The sequence below is a fragment of the Triticum aestivum genome, chromosome 2D (assembly GCF_018294505.1).
Source record: "Triticum aestivum cultivar Chinese Spring chromosome 2D, IWGSC CS RefSeq v2.1, whole genome shotgun sequence".
Lineage (NCBI taxonomy): Eukaryota > Viridiplantae > Streptophyta > Magnoliopsida > Poales > Poaceae > Triticum > Triticum aestivum.
The window spans coordinates 633,743,944-633,762,032 of NC_057799.1; the positions used below are offsets into that span (position 1 = coordinate 633,743,944).

General features: G+C 48.5%; 1 protein-coding gene across 1 annotated transcript; it reads left to right on the plus strand.

Moving 5' to 3' along the window:
* Positions 1-17,025: 17,025 nt before the first annotated feature.
* On the plus strand, positions 17,026-17,606 carry LOC123050606 (uncharacterized). Its single transcript, XM_044473374.1, has one exon. The coding sequence runs from the start codon at positions 17,050-17,052 to the stop codon at positions 17,359-17,361; it is 312 nt and encodes a 103-aa protein (XP_044329309.1). The 5' UTR covers positions 17,026-17,049; the 3' UTR covers positions 17,362-17,606.
* The last annotated feature ends 483 nt before the right edge of the window (positions 17,607-18,089 follow it).

Genomic DNA, 18,089 nt, shown 5'->3' on the forward strand with positions numbered 1-18,089 from the left:
TAAAAAGTTGCCAAAAAGTATGTGGAAGTTGAATAATATTGGCATGGAACAATCAAAAATTATAGATACGACGGAGACGTATCAGAGGGCGGCGGGAGGCGGCAACTGCCCACGTCGCGGCAGTGAGCAAGGGACGAAGGCAACCTCACCGGCTTTGTGAGAGAGAACGGCGGGGACCCCTGATCGGGACGTGCCGATAGTGGGTTTTCGCCGTCGGCGACGGCCACCGCATCTACACTAAGCATCCACCCCTTCCCCAAGCAGACGTGATCCGCCGGGATGTTAGAGATGTGGCCACAGTCGTTTTGTGCGAGAGAGTGTGAAGAGAGCAACCCCAACAAACAACCGTGTAGGCTGGCCCGTCCTGGCTATGTATATAGTGGAGCGGTTTCCTTTTCTCTCCATATGAACCTATCATATTGCGTACGTGCCACTGAAGACAAAAAAACTTTATTTATAAATGACGCAGCACCTACTACTCGTTCTCCTATAAGCTTGCGCTTGGCATCTCCAAAATATTAACCTTGCGATTGGCTCTTTGCCTCTTTGGGAAGTCGAGAAATAATGGTAGTGCAGTATATATCGTTCTGGCTACATGAGACCGAATGAATTGCTGCACGCCCACCACATGGGCGAGGGTCGAGGGGCGAGGGAGAGTGCTACATACGGAGAAAAATGAGTGAATCTACACTCTAAAATACGTCTATATACATCAGTGTTTGGAGTATGTACTAGTAGTTCATATTGAAATCTACTAAAGGACATATATATTCCAAACAATATGATACAATCTCTATAACCAAGGTAGTAGGGACGAGGAGTAAACAGAGGGAGTAGTAAATTTTTCTCCTCGTCCTGCGAGCCACCACGCGCATGGGTGAGGGAGCGGGCCTAAGGCGGAGCAAGCTTCACATCATCCTGCGAGCCACCGCGCCCATGGGCGGGGGAGACGGCGTACTAAGCAAGCTTCTCCTCGTTCTGCGAGTTGACGGGACACATCAAAAGTACTCCGGTGTATAGAGCCTTGCCTCTAAGGTAGGCCCCACATGGTTTACCTCTTTTTTTAATTTAACATAACGTGTCAAGTCGCAATTTGTTTGTTCACCCGTGGTAGATGATCCTCCCTCCACCAAGTGGACAACCAGTACACGTGCCAAATACCGCGTGGGCTGCCTTTTTCGTATAGAAATGAGCTCCACCGTGTACCCGCGCGGGTGTGGTTGGGAAAGAGACGAGAGTACATGCGCCGTGCATGCACCTCTTCTCTTCGTGCACGTGCCCCACCTACGTGGGTGTGTGTGAGAGATACAAACCGCGTTCGTGAGTGTTTTTTGTTTTGGGGTGGGGGCTGGGGGGTTGATTTCGTGAATTATTTGTGGGAATATGTGTCGATGACATCTCAAACAAAATTTTGCATGTAATGTGTGTGAAATGGAGGCCTATCCATATCATACATAGAGGGTCGGGCAATCCACGAGAAGAGAGGGAGGGGTCATAGCTATCGATAGAGTCGAAGAGAGGATCAAGTGGGTGGGTGCGAGATCGATGAAGAGAGCCATCGAAATTGTGTGTGTGTGCAAGTCAAAGATATAGGGCGACTGGCCTACCGGAACATTAGAGGGCACATGTCAAGTTTGTGTGTGGCAGGGAGACATGACTAGAGCGCTCGATGTATCAGTGTGTGTGTGTGGGGGGGGGGGAGGGGGTGGGGGGAGGGGTAGGCAGAGGCCTAACTATAGAGGTAGAACGACTCGTATATGTGTTGAGAAGGAGAGACCCAGCTATGTCTTGAGGGAGATCGGTCGACATCCATACATAACTGAAGGACGGGAAATATGATGGGACAGAGAGAGAGAGGAGAGAGATAGGGAGGGAGAGGGGTAGAGTGCTGGATGGGTGATGGAGTTGCTTCTCGGAGATGGTGGGAGAGGCCTACTAGACAAACTGAGGGTGGAACTGCAATGTTATCAATAAGAGTGGGGATGTGTTTCTGTGTGTGCCTGTGCATGATAGATCTGTCGGGACGCATCCATGGATGATGAAGGGGAACCATGTGTTTGGTAAGCAAACCTAACTAGATCGGTAGATCAATTGTTGTTTGTCGGAGGAAGGGAGAGACACAACTAATGAGGTAGATCGATCGACGCATGGGTAAAAACGAGTTATAAGGACCTAGCTAGCTATATGTATAGCGAGAGATCGGTCGGTGTACGTCCATTTGTTAGAGGCAAATAAGGCCCAGCGAGACGGATAGACAGAGAGAATGGAGCTAGGAGGTGGTGCGAGAGGCCCAACTACTAGCTAGATAGGGGGAGGAGTGTGCGGTTGTGAGATCGATGAAGAGGGGCGAGAGTTTACACGTGTGTGTGACCGTATGAGAGACACGAGGCAAGGACACATAAAGGAGGAGATTGAAGGTGTGTGTGTATGTTGTAGACAGGCATCGCTGGAGACGTTTATCGATCGGTGTGTGTCGAAAAGGAGTTGTGGAGACTCTGGGAGAACGACCTAAAGAAAAAAAATGAATGTGCCCGGTGGATAGAATGCCGAGGGAGGGGAGGGCGAGGAGGGCGTGTGCATGCACGAGAGAAAGTTAGTGGTAGCTACAAAGGTTAGAGGATTGTGTGGGTGTAAGAGACTAACAAAGATCATAATTTGATATGAAAGTGGATTCATATATTTGAATAGGAGATCATAGTGTTTTAAACATTGCATGCATGAATATAGCGGTGATACACGTGCCGTGCACATGTTATACCATAATGTGATAATGCATGGCGTTTGCAACTCACAGCTAAATGCCGAACAATCTAAACCATACTATACATCAAACAATCTCACATTTTATTTGAATTTGTGATAATGTGTGGCGTTTGCAGCTTACAACTAAATATCGAACAATCTAAACAATACTATATATCGAACATTCTCACATTTTATTTGAATTTGTGGTAATGTGTGGTGTTTGCAACTCACATCTAAATACTTGTAGGCGTAGGGGGCGGGGCACCATACATAATGTGATAAACACATTATACATATGAGACATGGTTTAGATTATGAAGATCTAGCTAGAGCTAGAAATGTAATGTGATTTGAAATCAAAATAAAGTGGATTCAAAAAATCGAGTTCGAGTTCATATAGTACACATAGTTCATATGTAACTCGAGACTAATCATGTGGTGTGCTGTGAAGATAATACACAAACGATGGTTTAACTTGACAATAATGATGATTGTAGATCTTATTAAAACAGAGAAACGAATTCAAATGCTTTGACTTCACAACAATCATTACTGTTGATCTTATTCAAATAGAGAAACGAATTCAAATTTAGTTCATATTGAAGCGGTAGTATATACGTTTGGAATGCACTAAAACGTTCATTTGAGTAGTAGGTTGCATGCATTATACACGTAGAGAAATATTTTAATTGAACATAACATGAATTCAAAGTTTTGAATGACATTTGTAGTGCGCATTGATTTGGTACAGTACACGTTAGGCTTGTCCGGAAATTTCAACCCGCGCCTTGTTAGCCCGAAATATTTAAGATATATCTTTGTCTCATTGTGCTCTGACAACTCCCTCCATCTCAACCCGCGCCTTGTTATTCCAAAATTACAACGCGCGCGAAAACTCCCACCTCCTGTGAAATCCCGACACGCGAAATTCCCGTGGTACCCCTGAACCAAATAACCGCCTCAAATCGGTGGGGGTACTTTCATAACTTACCCCACATTTCAGACAAGCGCGTCCCTAAGCCATGGTTCCCCACTGCCATCCCATCTGCCCACCCATTCGTACACCGAGGCCGCGAAAACCCACGACGAAACCCCACACCCTGCTCCGTCCGCCACCCAGCCGGAGCCTCTTCCCCGACGACGTCGTCCACAGCAACACCTCGACGTCCCTCATCCACCGTAGCGGATGAGGATCCGTCGTCGATCTCGTCGTCCCGCCGATTCTGCCACCCCGTCCTCCACCTCCAAGGAGCTGCCCCGATGTTCCCCTCGTCTTTCGCGCCACCTCCATTCCCACACCGTCGTCTTCACCTGCACCACCGGAAGAGCATCATCATCACCGTTTCCTCGGATGAAGCTGCAGCCTAATCGGCGCCACCGAAGAGGTTGTACACTAATCGCCGCATTTTCTTCTTGATTCGATCTCACGGTGCTGCCGGCGCTCGGTCCCGAGCCGACACGGCGCGGCTCCATCCACGGCGGCGTCGCCGGCCACTTCCTCCACGGCGTCGCTCCATCGGCGGCGACATCCACATCAGTAGGAGCTGCTGCTGCTTTAGCTCTCGCTCACGCTGCTGCTCTCCTCTTGCTCTCGGTCCCCTACCTGGTCTGCTCTTGCTCGCGCTGATGCTCTCGCTCTTGCTCTTGCTTGCGATGCTGCTCCGATTTAGCTACACTTCAGTCGACTGAATCGACTTTTGGGTCAGTCGATTTTCAGGGGGTGGGGGGGGGGGGGCTCGCCGGGGTGAAGGAAGAACCAGCCGCAGCGGGGGGGGGGGCTCTCCGAAGAGGTACCCCACTATCTATCTTAGGGTTCAGGCTGGGGGCGGTGGTCGCCGGCGGTGGCGGGGCGTTGGCGGGGCGGTGGCGTGGGGATCGCCGGAGAAAAAGCTTGGCACGGGGGGGCCTAGAGGGATGGCCGGGGCGGCGGCGGACCGGCGGTGGGGAGTGTTTTCGGGGCGGGCGGGGCGGCGCACCGCCGGCCGCGGGCGGCGGGGGGCTGCTGTTTGGCCGGTGGTGGCTGGCGGCTCAGAGGGGTGGAGGTTGAAGATGAACCGCAGGCCCTTGATTTCGTATCCAACGGCTGCAAAATCGACTTACCAGAGATGAAAAAGTCAGTCGACTGACGTGTAGCCTCACCTTGCTTGTGCGTTCAGTTTCGACAGCAAAATTCAGTTTCGACAACAAAATTCAGTTTCGACAGTTAAGCTCAGTTTCGACAGTTAAGTTCAGTTTCGACAGTTAAATTCAGTTTCGACAGTTAAGTTCAGAGATGAGCGGCTGATGTATTTTACATCTAGCACTTTGTGGTTATGTATTTTACATCTGGAGATGCTATTAGAATTCCACTCAGGTTAACGTTGTTCGTTGTCTCTCTTGTCCTCCTTCAGCCTCGGCGTCGTACAACTCACCGGAGCTGCTCCAACGACGAAACCCTCCATCACAGCGGAGCAGTACCTCAGGCTCCATCTCCAGACGCCTAAGATCTTCTTCCCCTCCTCCGACAGCCAAGTCAGCCGGAGCATCCTCACCGGCCAACCCAATCACGCTGAGATCGACATGGCTTCGCCAAAGAGGTTGTACACTTGTTGCATCTCTTTTTTACTCTACATGTTATATATATTGTCCACTGAGCACTCGTAGTAACGGGAAATACGATTATTTTATCCTACTATATGACAACCAGTCAGGTACCAGGCAACTTAGCTATCCGTGATGGACTCTCTTGAACGCCATCATTATTTATCTCTGCACGTTTGAGCTGTGCATTTGTCGATGGGCCTGGGAGTTGAGCTAGTATGGCAGTGGCCTGGGTCCAAAGTAATAGAAGTAGCACAAAAACATTTTTTTAGTGTAGGATTTTCCTTGCTCAAGCCTGCCTACTAGAATCGCCAGTGCTTGAAAGGAAAAGTGAATGAAAAACATAAGAATTGGAAAGTTTCCTATGGTACTACTTTTCATGAATTTGGTGCAAAGGAATGGAGCAAAGGAAAACTGTAGGATTTGTTCCTTTAGTGTCTCTTTGAAAGAAAAACCGTAGGAATTCTAATTTCCAGTTCTCCTCCTTTTCATATTCCTATTCATCAAGCACAAGACTAAGAGATAGTAGCATAATAGCATTATAATCGTACATTTTCTTGTGGTTTGACTTAATCTCACCATGCTTTTTTGCATCCCGTGATCTTCCAATTGTTGTGAATCAAACACCCAGATTGGCAGAAATCCTGTGTTTTTAAATTCTCTGTTTTGCACGTGCATTCCTATCCTATTCCTGTCTATTTCCTATCCCTGCATTGTTAAAACCCTCAAATTCAGACAAGCCCTTACTCAATTACTTCTGTTACAAATATGTGTCAAAGAAAACCTTGTGTGGTTTGTCCTGCTCCTGCGGCGCTGTGTTCCACCCCAGCTCAGCTGCTCCAACGATGGAAGGGTTCACCACAGCAGGGATCTGCTCTCCAGACCTTCTTTCGCTGCCTCAGATCTTCTTCCCTGCCGCCGGCAGCCACGACAACTGCATTACCATCATCAACTGAGCAGATGACCTTGAGTACTACACGGGTCCGCGAGAGAGGTCGCACTCCTCCGTGTCTGCTTACGCTATGCGTCGCTTAATATGATGACATGCTACATTATCGCCATGTTCACCTATTAGACTCCGAGTCAGGTCCAAACTAATGCTGAAACTTGAGTTTTTAAATGGTTGTGGGGTACATATTGGGGCAGCAATCAGTACTATCAGTCTGCTATCTGGTTAATCTCCGGTGTCTACTATGAGTTTCATGTTGGGTGCAAACAAACATTAAAGGAGCCATTATCTGTATTTTTTAACTAAAGCTATTATCTGCCTGCTATCATTGGTTTTGGGTCTATCCACAGTTTGCTACCATCACTCTGGATTTGTGCATGCACTCCTTACATAATCTCACTATGTTTTATTCCTATGCATGCCAGTTATTGTACACAATGGAACTGATCATGTAGAGCAAAAGAGACGAGCCTTGCGTGGCAATAAAATTTCATGCAGACGTCGTTCCATGGTGGGCGCAAAGGCAGCCCCCTCCACCCATTTCGGATCGTAATCAAGACGAAGATAACTGTTCTGAGGGGGATTCAGAAGGAGAAGACCACTCCTATTTACCCCATGAGGTCTTCGCTCTAACTTGGCATGCTGATGTTGGTAATATCATGCATATGGTGCCTTGCATTGCTTACTATATACATTAAAGATGTCATCTTCTTAGTTTAGACATGCTTTGTGTCAATGCCATCTGTTTAGTTTCTTTATCTTATATGTGAAACATGCAATGCCATCTTGTTTAGCCAGGCATCATATATGTGAATTTTGCAATGCCACCCTGGTTAGCCAGTCATCTTATATGTGAATTATATCATGCCATCATTTTTTTATTACGTGTTAAATTTGTCAACAATTTTAGTACATTCAATTACTCTTCCTGTGCACAGCCATTCGGCACAGTCATGGAAAAATCTGGAGTGGAAACAAGGTCTTCAGAGCAGACAATGCTATCTGACGAAGCGCATGTCTTGCTGGTTAGCGATAGCTCCTCAGAGGAGGATTCAGGGACAGATGACCAGTCATATTTCCCCCCCGAGGTGCATGCCCTAACTTGGCAAGGTTATGTTGCTCATATCGTGCGTATGGTATCTTGCATTGCTATGTCATTTGCTTAGTTTAGACATGCTTTGTGTGAATGCCACCTGTTTAGTGTCTAATTACCATATATGTGAATTATGCAATGCCATCTTGTTGCAAGACATTATATATGTGAATTATGCAATGTTATCTTGTTGCAAGGCATTATGTATGTGAATTATGCAATGCCATGCTATTTAGGCAAGCGTCATATATGTGAATTATATCATGCCGTCCTTTTTTTGTATTTCTCATTGCTTTTGTCGACAATGTTTGTATATTCAACTGCTCTTCCTGTGCATCAGCCATTTGAATTGGTGATGGAGAAATCTGGAGTGAAAACAAGGTCTTCAGAGCAGACAATGCTACCTGCTGAAGCAGATATCTTGCTGGTTACAGATAGCTCTTCAGAGGAGGATTCAGAGGCAGATGACCAGTCCTATTATCCCCCTGAGGTGTATGCTCAAACTTGCCACGGTTATATTACTCATATAATGCATATGTTGTATTGCAATGCTTAGTTTTTACATCATACACAATATTGAATGCCATCTCCTTAGTTGACACATCATATATGTGATTGCCGTCTGCTCACTTCCTTAGTATATAAATCATATATTTGAATTATGTCATGCCATGATGTTTACATAGACAGCATGTATCTGAATTATGGCATGCCAACCCATTTTCTAAAGACATAATATAGTTATATCATCTCATCCTGTTTACATAGTCATCATATTTTAAATTATGTCATTCTATCCGTGAATTATATCATGCCATCATGTTTCCATCGACGGCACGTTTGTGATTTATGGCATGCCAACCACTTTAATAGACACATCGTATAGTTATATCATGTCATCCTGTTTACATAGTCATCATATTTTGAAGTATGTCATTCTATCCTGTTTAGTTAGCCATCATACATGTGAAATTGTGTCATGCTATCCTGTTTAATTAGCCATCATATATGTGAAATTATGTCCTGCTATTCTGTTTGCTTAGACAACATAAATGTGAATTATTTCATGCCCTGTTTTCTTCCCTACTATCCATTGCACCTGTCTATCTTACAATGTCTGTACATTCAATTACTTTTCTTGTTTATCAGCCATTTCAATTGGAGGGAGTGATGGCAGTATCTGTGGGAGTAAAAACACGGTCTTCAGAAAAGATCGTGCTACCTGTCGATGCAGATAGAACCACGGTTGTACTTGCCCAAGAACCAGCCCCACCACACATAACCCACACTCATGCAGATTGTACCCCTACCCAGTTGGACAGAGAACCAGCTACACCCCTTCTAACCCCAACCCCAGCAGATAGACACCCAGTTCCCGTTGACACAGCACCGTCTCCACCACAGAGCACCCAAACACGAGCAGTTAGTAAGGCAACTGCAGTGCCCAAATCACGAGGACCACCACTCCGAACCCGAAGTCAACGCTTAAAGCAGAAGAAGAATTGTTCTCAGGTCAGGTTCCGTAGCTATGGTTCATACTACTTTGCTCTTGCATCACTGTATTTACTGATACCAACTAATTTCAAATTTGAAGGATGCAATTGAAACTCCAATGGTGCAACAGGTATGTTTTAAACCTGTTTCTTCAACGTGTTTGGCTATTTGCTGTTGTAACTTGCTCTATGTAGATTTCAGATTCAATTGAATAAACAGTTATGTTCTCATGCCATGCACATTACAAGTGTTGTTATTGCTGTGTAGTTTCCCACACTTATATTCTGTCTATGCTGCTTTGTCTTAAATAGATATGATTCGAACTGTATCCATCTTGATTTGGCAACATAAACTAGAATGATATAGACCATACAGTGACCATACTACATAGATATATGTTTGTTTCATGCTGTTATCCTGTCCACCTTACTACTGAACTGGTTTACCAAAATGAGTTTCAAATACTACATTGTAAACCTGAGATGTGTTTGTTTGTTTCTCTTTTAGAACGCGGACAAAATATTGGAGAAGAGTACCTTGTTATGCAATGGTAAAGGAAGTAATGCAGATAAGGTTCAAGATAGTGAGACATCCCTGTTGGTCTCCAAGAAAGCTGATAAAAACTATATTAAAGACACTGAGACAACCCCAAAGTCATGTCTTGATGTAGTGTTTGAGTTACTGGCTACCACTGCTGGCACCAGCTCTTCGAACTCGTTGCCTGAATCTGTTTGGCTTCTTGAGTCTCAACTTCAAGTTGAAAGACATCGATCATATGTTATGCGACAGGAAGCCGAAGGACTGAGGAAGTCCCTGCAGAATTCAAATGCATACTTTCTGGTGCAACAGCAAGCGCTGGAGGACTTAAGAGCCAAACAAGAGAAAGTTAATAAGCTTGCTAAGCATCTTGCCAGCATTATGGGTACCCAGGATATTGTTTCTTGAGCTCTTCTGAAGTGGTTTCAGTTCTAGACTTGTTTTGCTGCGGCGTTTATATGCTGCTGTGTTCCCTATATTTGCACTGGTGGCGAACTTTGATGCCTAGTGGATGTAATATGTGTAATAGCCGTGATAGCCTAGCATAAGTTGCTTGCTTATTTATTTCCTTGTTGTCTTGTTTATTTGTTTGCTTGTAGTCATTGCAGTTCTTTTTCCGCGGTTTGCTAGTGGCTGCAATAACCTATTTTTTAAAACTAGGCCACAATAACCATGGGCTAATATTTACTATGGTGACACTGAGCCTCCTACGGGCCGTAGAAACAGTGGGCCTTCTACGGGCCATAGAAACAGTGGCCCTTCTACGGGCCGTAGAAACAATGGGCCTTCTACGGGCCGTAGAAACAATGGACCTTCTACGGGCCGTATCATCAATGGGCCTTATACGGGCCGTATGATCGATTGGCCAAACATGGGCCAAACATACCGCATTATGGCCGTAAATGGGCTAGAGTTGGAATCGTTCGTTCATGGGCCGACCATAACGGGCCATCGTTAATAGGCCGTATTTGATGACGCTATGAAAAAGGCCCAACGTATTAACGGACCACAAACGGGCCGACTATAACCACGGGCTGAATTTGGCCCACAAGCAGAAAATGACAGTAACGGGCCGTAAGTAAACGAATGCTGGAAATGAGCCCAAGAATAAATGGGCTCTGAGAAGGCCGAAAGATAACATGGGCTGGAAACAGTCCAACGGAATAACGGGCTGTTAATGGGTATAAAGTGATACACTGTTCTTTACGGGCCAGTTTCACCACGGGCCGTTAATGGGTGTAAAGTGATACACTGTTCATTACGGGCTAGTTTCACCACGGGCCGTTAATGGGTGTAAAGTGATACACTGTTCATTACGGGCCAGTTTCACCACGGGCCGTTAATGGGTGTAAAGTGATACACTGTTCATTACGGGCCAGTTTCACCACGGGCCGTTAATAGGCCAAGAGTTACATAGGGCCTCATATGGGCCGAAAGACGTCATGGGCCATACAAGGGCCAGAAGTGAAAATGGGCTGGAATCATATTGGATGGCCCAGATAACGCTTTGGGCCTAATTCGGATAGGGCGTAACGGGCCTTGGGTTAGCGGGCTGTAAATGGGCTATATGCGAACATGCTGTTAACAGGCTTTCCATGGGCCGGCCCGCCACCTTTTGACCAAGTCAAACGGACCGGCCTTTTCATAGGAATGGGCCTCTGTTGGGCCGTGCCACGTGTCGACGTAACATAGGCGCCTTCTGTCCAATGAGTGGATGACATCTGTCCCAGCGATGAGCCGACACGTGTTTCCTCCAGCCAATGATGATTTTACACGTGGAAAATCCCCATTGGTCGGGGCTGTTAACGGGTTATCGGATCCAAACCCGACCCGATAGCTTAACGGCATTCCGTTACGGTGGATGCCACATGTCGGTCACCCTTGACGAAAGCACTTCTGTGACGCACGATTTATCGTCATGGAAGTGGACACTTCCGTGATGATAATTTTGGTAATGTCATGGAACACTTCTACGACAGCACAGGTATGACTATCTTGATTATGTCATAAAATCGTCATGGATGTACATGCATGACAAAAAACGCGACCTACTGTGACAAGCACGTATCATCACGGAAGTGTATTTTTTTTGTAGTGAACCCCTCAAACTTCTTTTCCAGCTTTCTCACTGCATTACAGTAACCAGTCATAGCCGGGATGCTGACGTCCCACTCCTTCATCACTTGATTAACCACTAGATCTGAGTCACCGTAAACCATGAGGCGACGGACGCCGAGTGAAATGGCCATACGCAACCCGTACAGGAGAGCCTCGTATTCAGCTTCATTTTTGGAAGAATCAAAGTGAATCTGGAGAACATAACTGAGCTTGTCTCCTCGGGGGGACACCAATACCACCCCGGCACCGGAACCGTTCAACATCTTGGAACCATCGAAGAACATGGTCCAATGCTCCGAGTGAACTTGAGTCGGTAATTGCTGCTCAATCCACTCGGCAAGGAAATCAGCGATTGCTTGGGACTTGATAGCTATCTTTGCCTCAAACTTGATATCTAACGGAAGGAGTTCAATTGCCCATTTCGCCACTCGACCAGTTGCATCTCTGTTGTTCAGAATTTCAGACAGTGGTGCATCACTGACGACTGTAATGGAGTGATCAGAGAAATAATGAGCAACCTTCTTCATGGTCATATAGATTCCATAGACAAGCTTCTGATAATGCGGGTATCTCTGCTTGGATGGAGTCAAAACTTCCGAAAGATAGTATACTGGGCGCTGAACTTTATAAGCTTTTCCTTCTTCTTCTCGCTCGACCGTGAGTACCGTACTGACAACTTGTCTAGTGGCTGCAATATAAAGCAGTAAAGGCTCTTTGCTGATTGGGGCAGCGAGCACCGGTTGGGTGGAAAGCAGGGCTTTGAGCTCTCCAAACGATGCGTCAGCTTCGTCAGTCCACTCGAACTTGTGGGATTTCTTCATCAGTCGGTAAAGAGGCAAGGCCTTTTCACCAAGACGAGAAATGAATCGACTCAAGGCAGCCAAACACCCGGTGAGCTTCTGAACGTCATGCACGCGCACGGGGCGTTTCATTCGGAGGATGGTGCCAAATTTCTCTAGGTTCGTGTCAATCCCTCGTTCGGAAACGAGGAAACCGAGTAACTTCCCACCTAGGACTCCGAATGTGCACTTCGACGGGTTTAGCTTGATATCATACCTTCTCAAGTTGGCAAAGGTTTCAGCGAGGTCAGCCAGTAGGTCGGAACCTTTGCGTGACTTGACCACGATGTCATCCATATATGCTTCCACATTCTGATTGATTTGAGTGAGCAGGCACTTCTGAATCATCCTCATGAATGTGGCTCCGGCGTTCTTGAGACCGAATGGCATGGTGACATAACAGAAGCACCCGAATGGAGTGATGAAAGCCGTTTTTATCTCGTCGGGTCCATACAGTCGGATCTGATGGTACCCGGAATAAGCATCTAGAAAAGACAGTCGCTCACACCCCGCAGTCGGGTCGACAATCTGGTCAATGCGGGGCAGGGGAAAATGATCTTTCGGGCAGGCCCGATTGATATGCTTGAAGTCAATGCACATGCAAAGCGAGTCGTCCTTCTTGGGGACCATGACAACATTGGCCAACCACTCGGAGTGGCAAATCTCTCGGATGAACTCAGCTGCTAGGAGTCGAGCCACCTCTTCACCGATTGCCTTTCTCTTTTGCACGGCGGACCGTCGAAGATGTTCTTTGACTGGTTTTGCTTTTGGGTCGACTCGCAAACGGTGCTCAGCCAGTCCCCTGGGTACACCCGGCATGTCTGAAGGTTTCCATGCAAAGATGTCCCAGTTCTCACGGAGGAACTGGATGAGCGCTTCTTCCTATTTGCTGTCGAGTGTCGTTGAAATATGAGTCGGAGCAGCACTGGGATCGGTCGGGTGAATATGAATCGGCTTCGTCTCACCGGCCGACTGAAATGTAGAGTCTGTAGCAGGCTTTTTGGCTCGCAGCAAATCACTCGGATCTGCGTTCTTCTGGTACTCTTGCAATTCAACTACTGCCATTTGTGCATCAGCAATTTTGGAACCTTTCTGAAAGCATTCCTCTGCCTTCTGCCGATTGCTAGTGATAGTGATCACTCCTCTGGGACCGGGCATCTTCAATTTGAGGTATACGTAACATGGTCGAGCCATAAAACGTGCATAAGCACGTCTGCCCAGAATAGCATGATAAGCACTCTGGAAATCCACAACTTCAAATGTCAACTTCTCTTTGCGGTAATTCTTTGAATCACCAAAAACCACGTCAAGGGCGATCTGACCGAGGGATTGTGCCTTCTTGCCAGGTATGACACCATGGAAACTCATGTTGCTTTCACTCAGCTTGGACATCGGAATGCCCATCTGTTTCAAAGTCTCCGCATAAAGGATATTCAGGCCACTGCCACCGTCCATTAACACTTTGGTCAGTCGAGTGCCTTCCACCACAGGGTCGACCACCAACGCTTGCCTCCCAGGGGTGGCTATACGCGCTGGGTGATCAGACTGGTCGAATGTAATGGCAGTTTGAGACCACTTCAAATAACTGGGTGTTGCCGGAGTAACCATGTTCACTTCTCTGTTGATTACTTTCAGTCGACTCTTGCTTTCGACATCAGCAAAACTCATCAGAGTGGAGTTGATGTTAGGGAAACCATAATCATCTTCCTCCTTATCCTCACCCTTGTCCAACCCTTTCTCCTTGCCACCAAACTGATTCTCACGGAACTGTTGGATCAGGAGTCGACACTGTCGAGTGGTATGTTTGTGGTAAATGAAATTACCCTCTTCATCTTTCTTGGTATGGATGTGACACGGTATATCCAGCACATCATTTCCAGCCTGATCCTTTACTTTCTTGGGGGTCCAGGGCCCCTTGGCCTTCCCCTTGAACTTTCCTTGAGTCACAGCCAAAGCTTCACCAGGAGCAGCAGGCTCAGCTTTACGCTTCTTCTTCCGAGTGGATGTACCTCCGGCATCCTGGCCGACTGGTTTACTCTTCCCACTACGGAGTCGATCCTCTTCTTCTCCGTTGGCGTACCGAGTGGCTATTTCCATCATCCGAGTCAAGGACATATCGCCTGTCCGCCCGAATTTCAGGACAAGCTCCCGATACTTCACGCCTTCCTTGAAGGCAAAAACAGCTTGGTGCTCAGACACATTTTCCACCATGTGATGCAAGGTGGTCCACCTCTGAATATAATCCCTCAAAGTTTCATTCGGTTTCTGCACACAATGTTGCAATTCTGTCAGCCCTGCTGGTCGTTTGCAAGTTCCTTCAAAGGTTCTAACAAACACTCGGGCGAGCTCTTCCCAGCTGTATATACTGCCAGGTGCCAACTGAGTCAACCATGCTCCGGCTGAGCCCTCCAACATCAAGGGAAGGTGCTTCATGGCCACTTCATCAATGCCACCTCCAATCTGCACAGCCACTCGGTAATCCTCTAGCCAAGTGTCAGGCTTGGACTCACCAGTGAACTTGCTGACTCCAGTCACCAACCTGAAGTTGGGAGGAATCACCGCAGCCCTGATGGCTCTGCTAAAACACTCGGGGCCTGAAACATGTACCCTGCTGCCAGTCGGTTGGTCTCTGTCACGACCCTCTCTGTGTGCTCTGTTCCTGTCCACCAGACCTTGAACCAGAATTGATCTCGCGTCAAAGCCCGGCTCTCTGGGGTCGACTGGACCTCTGCGCTCGCCGCTTAGAGGGCGTCTGTCATCATGCTGCCGAGGAGCATTCGAACCACTCCTCGGAGGAGGTGTGGGCACTCGACGACGGTCGTCTCGAACGAGTCGGTGATCATACTGCTCCTGGTTCCCGTGCCGATTTTGCCGGGGCTCACGTCCCTCACGCCTCGGGGGCGATCTTGGGCTGTGGGCCGACTGAACTGTGTCCGCCCTCACCGACCTACTGTGAATCCTGTTCCGCGACTGAGACACTGCGGTATTCTGTTCTCCTACCGCTCGGAGCAAGGCCCGAATCTGCATCAAACCCCGGCCAGCCTCCGATTGGGAGGGCTGAGTCGATTCCTCTATACGAGCTGCAGCAGTGAGATTTTCAATCGGCGTGCGGTATACCTGCGGTGGAGGTGGAAAAAGCTGTCGTCGACTGGAATCAGGGATCCGCTGCCGAGCGCGCTCGTCGAGAGCCCGCTGGAGGTTATCCAGTCGAGTGCGGTCAGCCGGGTTGGCCAAGCGCACCTCCTCCAAGGCCCGGGCCTCGGGGGTCTCCCCAACAATGGGAGTGTGGAGTGCATCCATATTGCGGCGGCGAAGCTCTTCCCTCTGCTGCGAAGAAAGTGGCTCGGGACGGTACTCCTCGTGGGCATGCGACGGATCGCCGTTGCCATCACCTCCGTCTTCGCGGGGGAAGCCAGGAGGACTGCGTGGTCCGTTGACCATCAAAACTTCTGCTGCGGGATCGCTGCTGTCGCACTTGGATGCGGTCTCTGCGGAGCCAGTCGAACAAGCCGTAGAGAGTTTCGTCGGGCTCGATTGCCGCGACCTGGGGAGTAGCCGACTGGCGGGCCACCGCATGCCTCACCCACCGCTGGAGCCGCGACCGACCGGACCACTTGCGGCGGCGTGCGGCAGGGAGTGAGGACATCACAGGAGTCGACTGGTACTGGGTCGACTGCCGCCGGAGGAGGACGCCGCGAACGCACGCGCGAAAGTGCGTCGCCCCGCGGACTGGGAGCGCCTCAACGTCGAGTGGAGCTTCTTGGAGCCAGGCAGAGTCGTCGGCGATGAAGACGAGCGCGCCGAGACGGATCTCGCGGCCCTCAGCCAATCCTCCGCCGGAAACCATGATGATGGGAATCGGAAAAACTGCAACTTCACCGAAAAGTCGCTAAGACACCGGCTCCACGGTGGGCGCCAACTGTCGTGGTTCTAAGTCTGACAGTAGAGGAGGGGGGTAGGTATGGAGAGGCAAGATCCCAGCTACGGTGAAGTTGTACGCGCGAGTTTACGAGTTCAGGCCCTTCTCGGAGGAAGTAAAAGCCCTACGTCTCGGAGCCCGGAGGCGGTCGATTGGTTTATGCGTGTGAACGTTACAGGGGGTGCCAACCCTTGTGGAGGGGGTGGCTTATATAGAGTGCGCCAGGACCCCAGCCAGCCCACGTTACAAGGGGTTCAATGTACAAAAAGACAGGCCGTTACTGGTAACGCCAGCATTAAGTGCTATAAATGGCTATTAAAGACTACGGAGTGAACGCCTAACCGTTGCGGTGCTAGTCGACTCCTAGTCTTCAATAAGTCGAATGGTTCTTTATATGGTCGAGTGATCGCAGGGATGACGGATCTCCGAGTGATTGGTTAGTCGAGTGGATGATACTCGACGTCTTGGTTGGGCTCTCTCTGTTGTCCTTTGAGTACCTTTGCTTCTTTGATAATGACCCTGAATAGGGCTTATAGATCAGGCCTATGACCCTACCCTAGGTCTATGTCATCATCAGCCAGTAAAAAAGCATACACATTAGAAATCTGCAAGAAAATGTAAGGCTGGTCCGGACAGATAGAGGGGGTTTGAGGGTTAGCGTTCGATTGAAAACTTTAAATTCTGTTGCCTTGTGAGGTAGCGTTAGTGTTAGTTTTGCCACCTGGTCCCATCGGGCACAGGCCACAGGGCAGCAGCACCTCTTGAAGCAGAGACAATGAGGCTGCAAACGCAACTACTCATCTTGGCTTCCATCACTGCAGCGATGATCATGAGCCACGACGTCCTCGCCGGCACCACCCACGCGATACCAGTGCGCACGTTAGGCGGCGTCGAGGAGGACGACGTGGGCTTCGCGGAGCGCGAGGAGGAGGCATACCCGCGGAGGAGGGTGCTTTACGGCGACCAGTACATCAGCTACAAAGGGGTGCAGGCGAGCAGGCCGGCGTGCCCCGGCTCCTGCGCTGGCCGGGGGCAGCCCTACACCGGTAGCGGCTGCCAGGCCATCTTCGGCTGCCGCGGGCGTTAATTATCTTATCTAGCAGGTACTACCATTCCTATTTGCTTCCCTGGCTAAGAAGCTGCGTGGAGATTATGAAATGTGGGTTATATATGTATTTGTGTTGTTGGACGTGATGATTCTCCGGTCTTAATAGTAATTTTTCTTCTTGGCTGGTGTTTCATTGTGCTAAGATAGCGCTCTACCGTTTCCTTAGCCTTGTCAGTGTTTACGTGACTTGTACTATAATCCTTATGATATAAATGAAACGTGTATTACCCTGAAAAAAAAACTCTTCCTTGTGGGAACAATGATGTGTTTGGATGAATTTTTAAGCAAGAAAAATGTTTTTTTTTGTTATTGGTTTCCAGGAGGTAGGCCTCCATGGCTCATCCAAGAAGCTAATTTAGGAATCTCTTGCATGCACCTCGTTAATTAATCAATCAATTAACGAAATATGTATGTGGTAACCGAAATCTTTTTTGCATAACTGCCACACGAGCTAGGAGACGTTGGATCACGATCACGCGATCGAACCGGTACACAGAAAAAACACCCAAACAGATCGGACCCCACCCTAAGGAGAAAACCAATAGTGCTACCCTCTCTTCGCTGACCTCGCTTCGATCCCCATTCCAGTCGCCGGCGAGCTCGCGCGCCACCATGGTCGCTCCCCCACCAGCGCGCCACCGCCTCCGGAGGCTCCTACCCCCGTGCCACCTCCGCCTCCCCGCGCCGCCAACACTCCCCCTCCACCT

Excerpts from the sequence above, each read along its gene's own strand:
- LOC123050606 (XM_044473374.1), top strand. The coding sequence starts at position 17,050 with ATGAGGCTGCAAACGCAACTACTCATCTTGGCTTCCATCACTGCAGCG.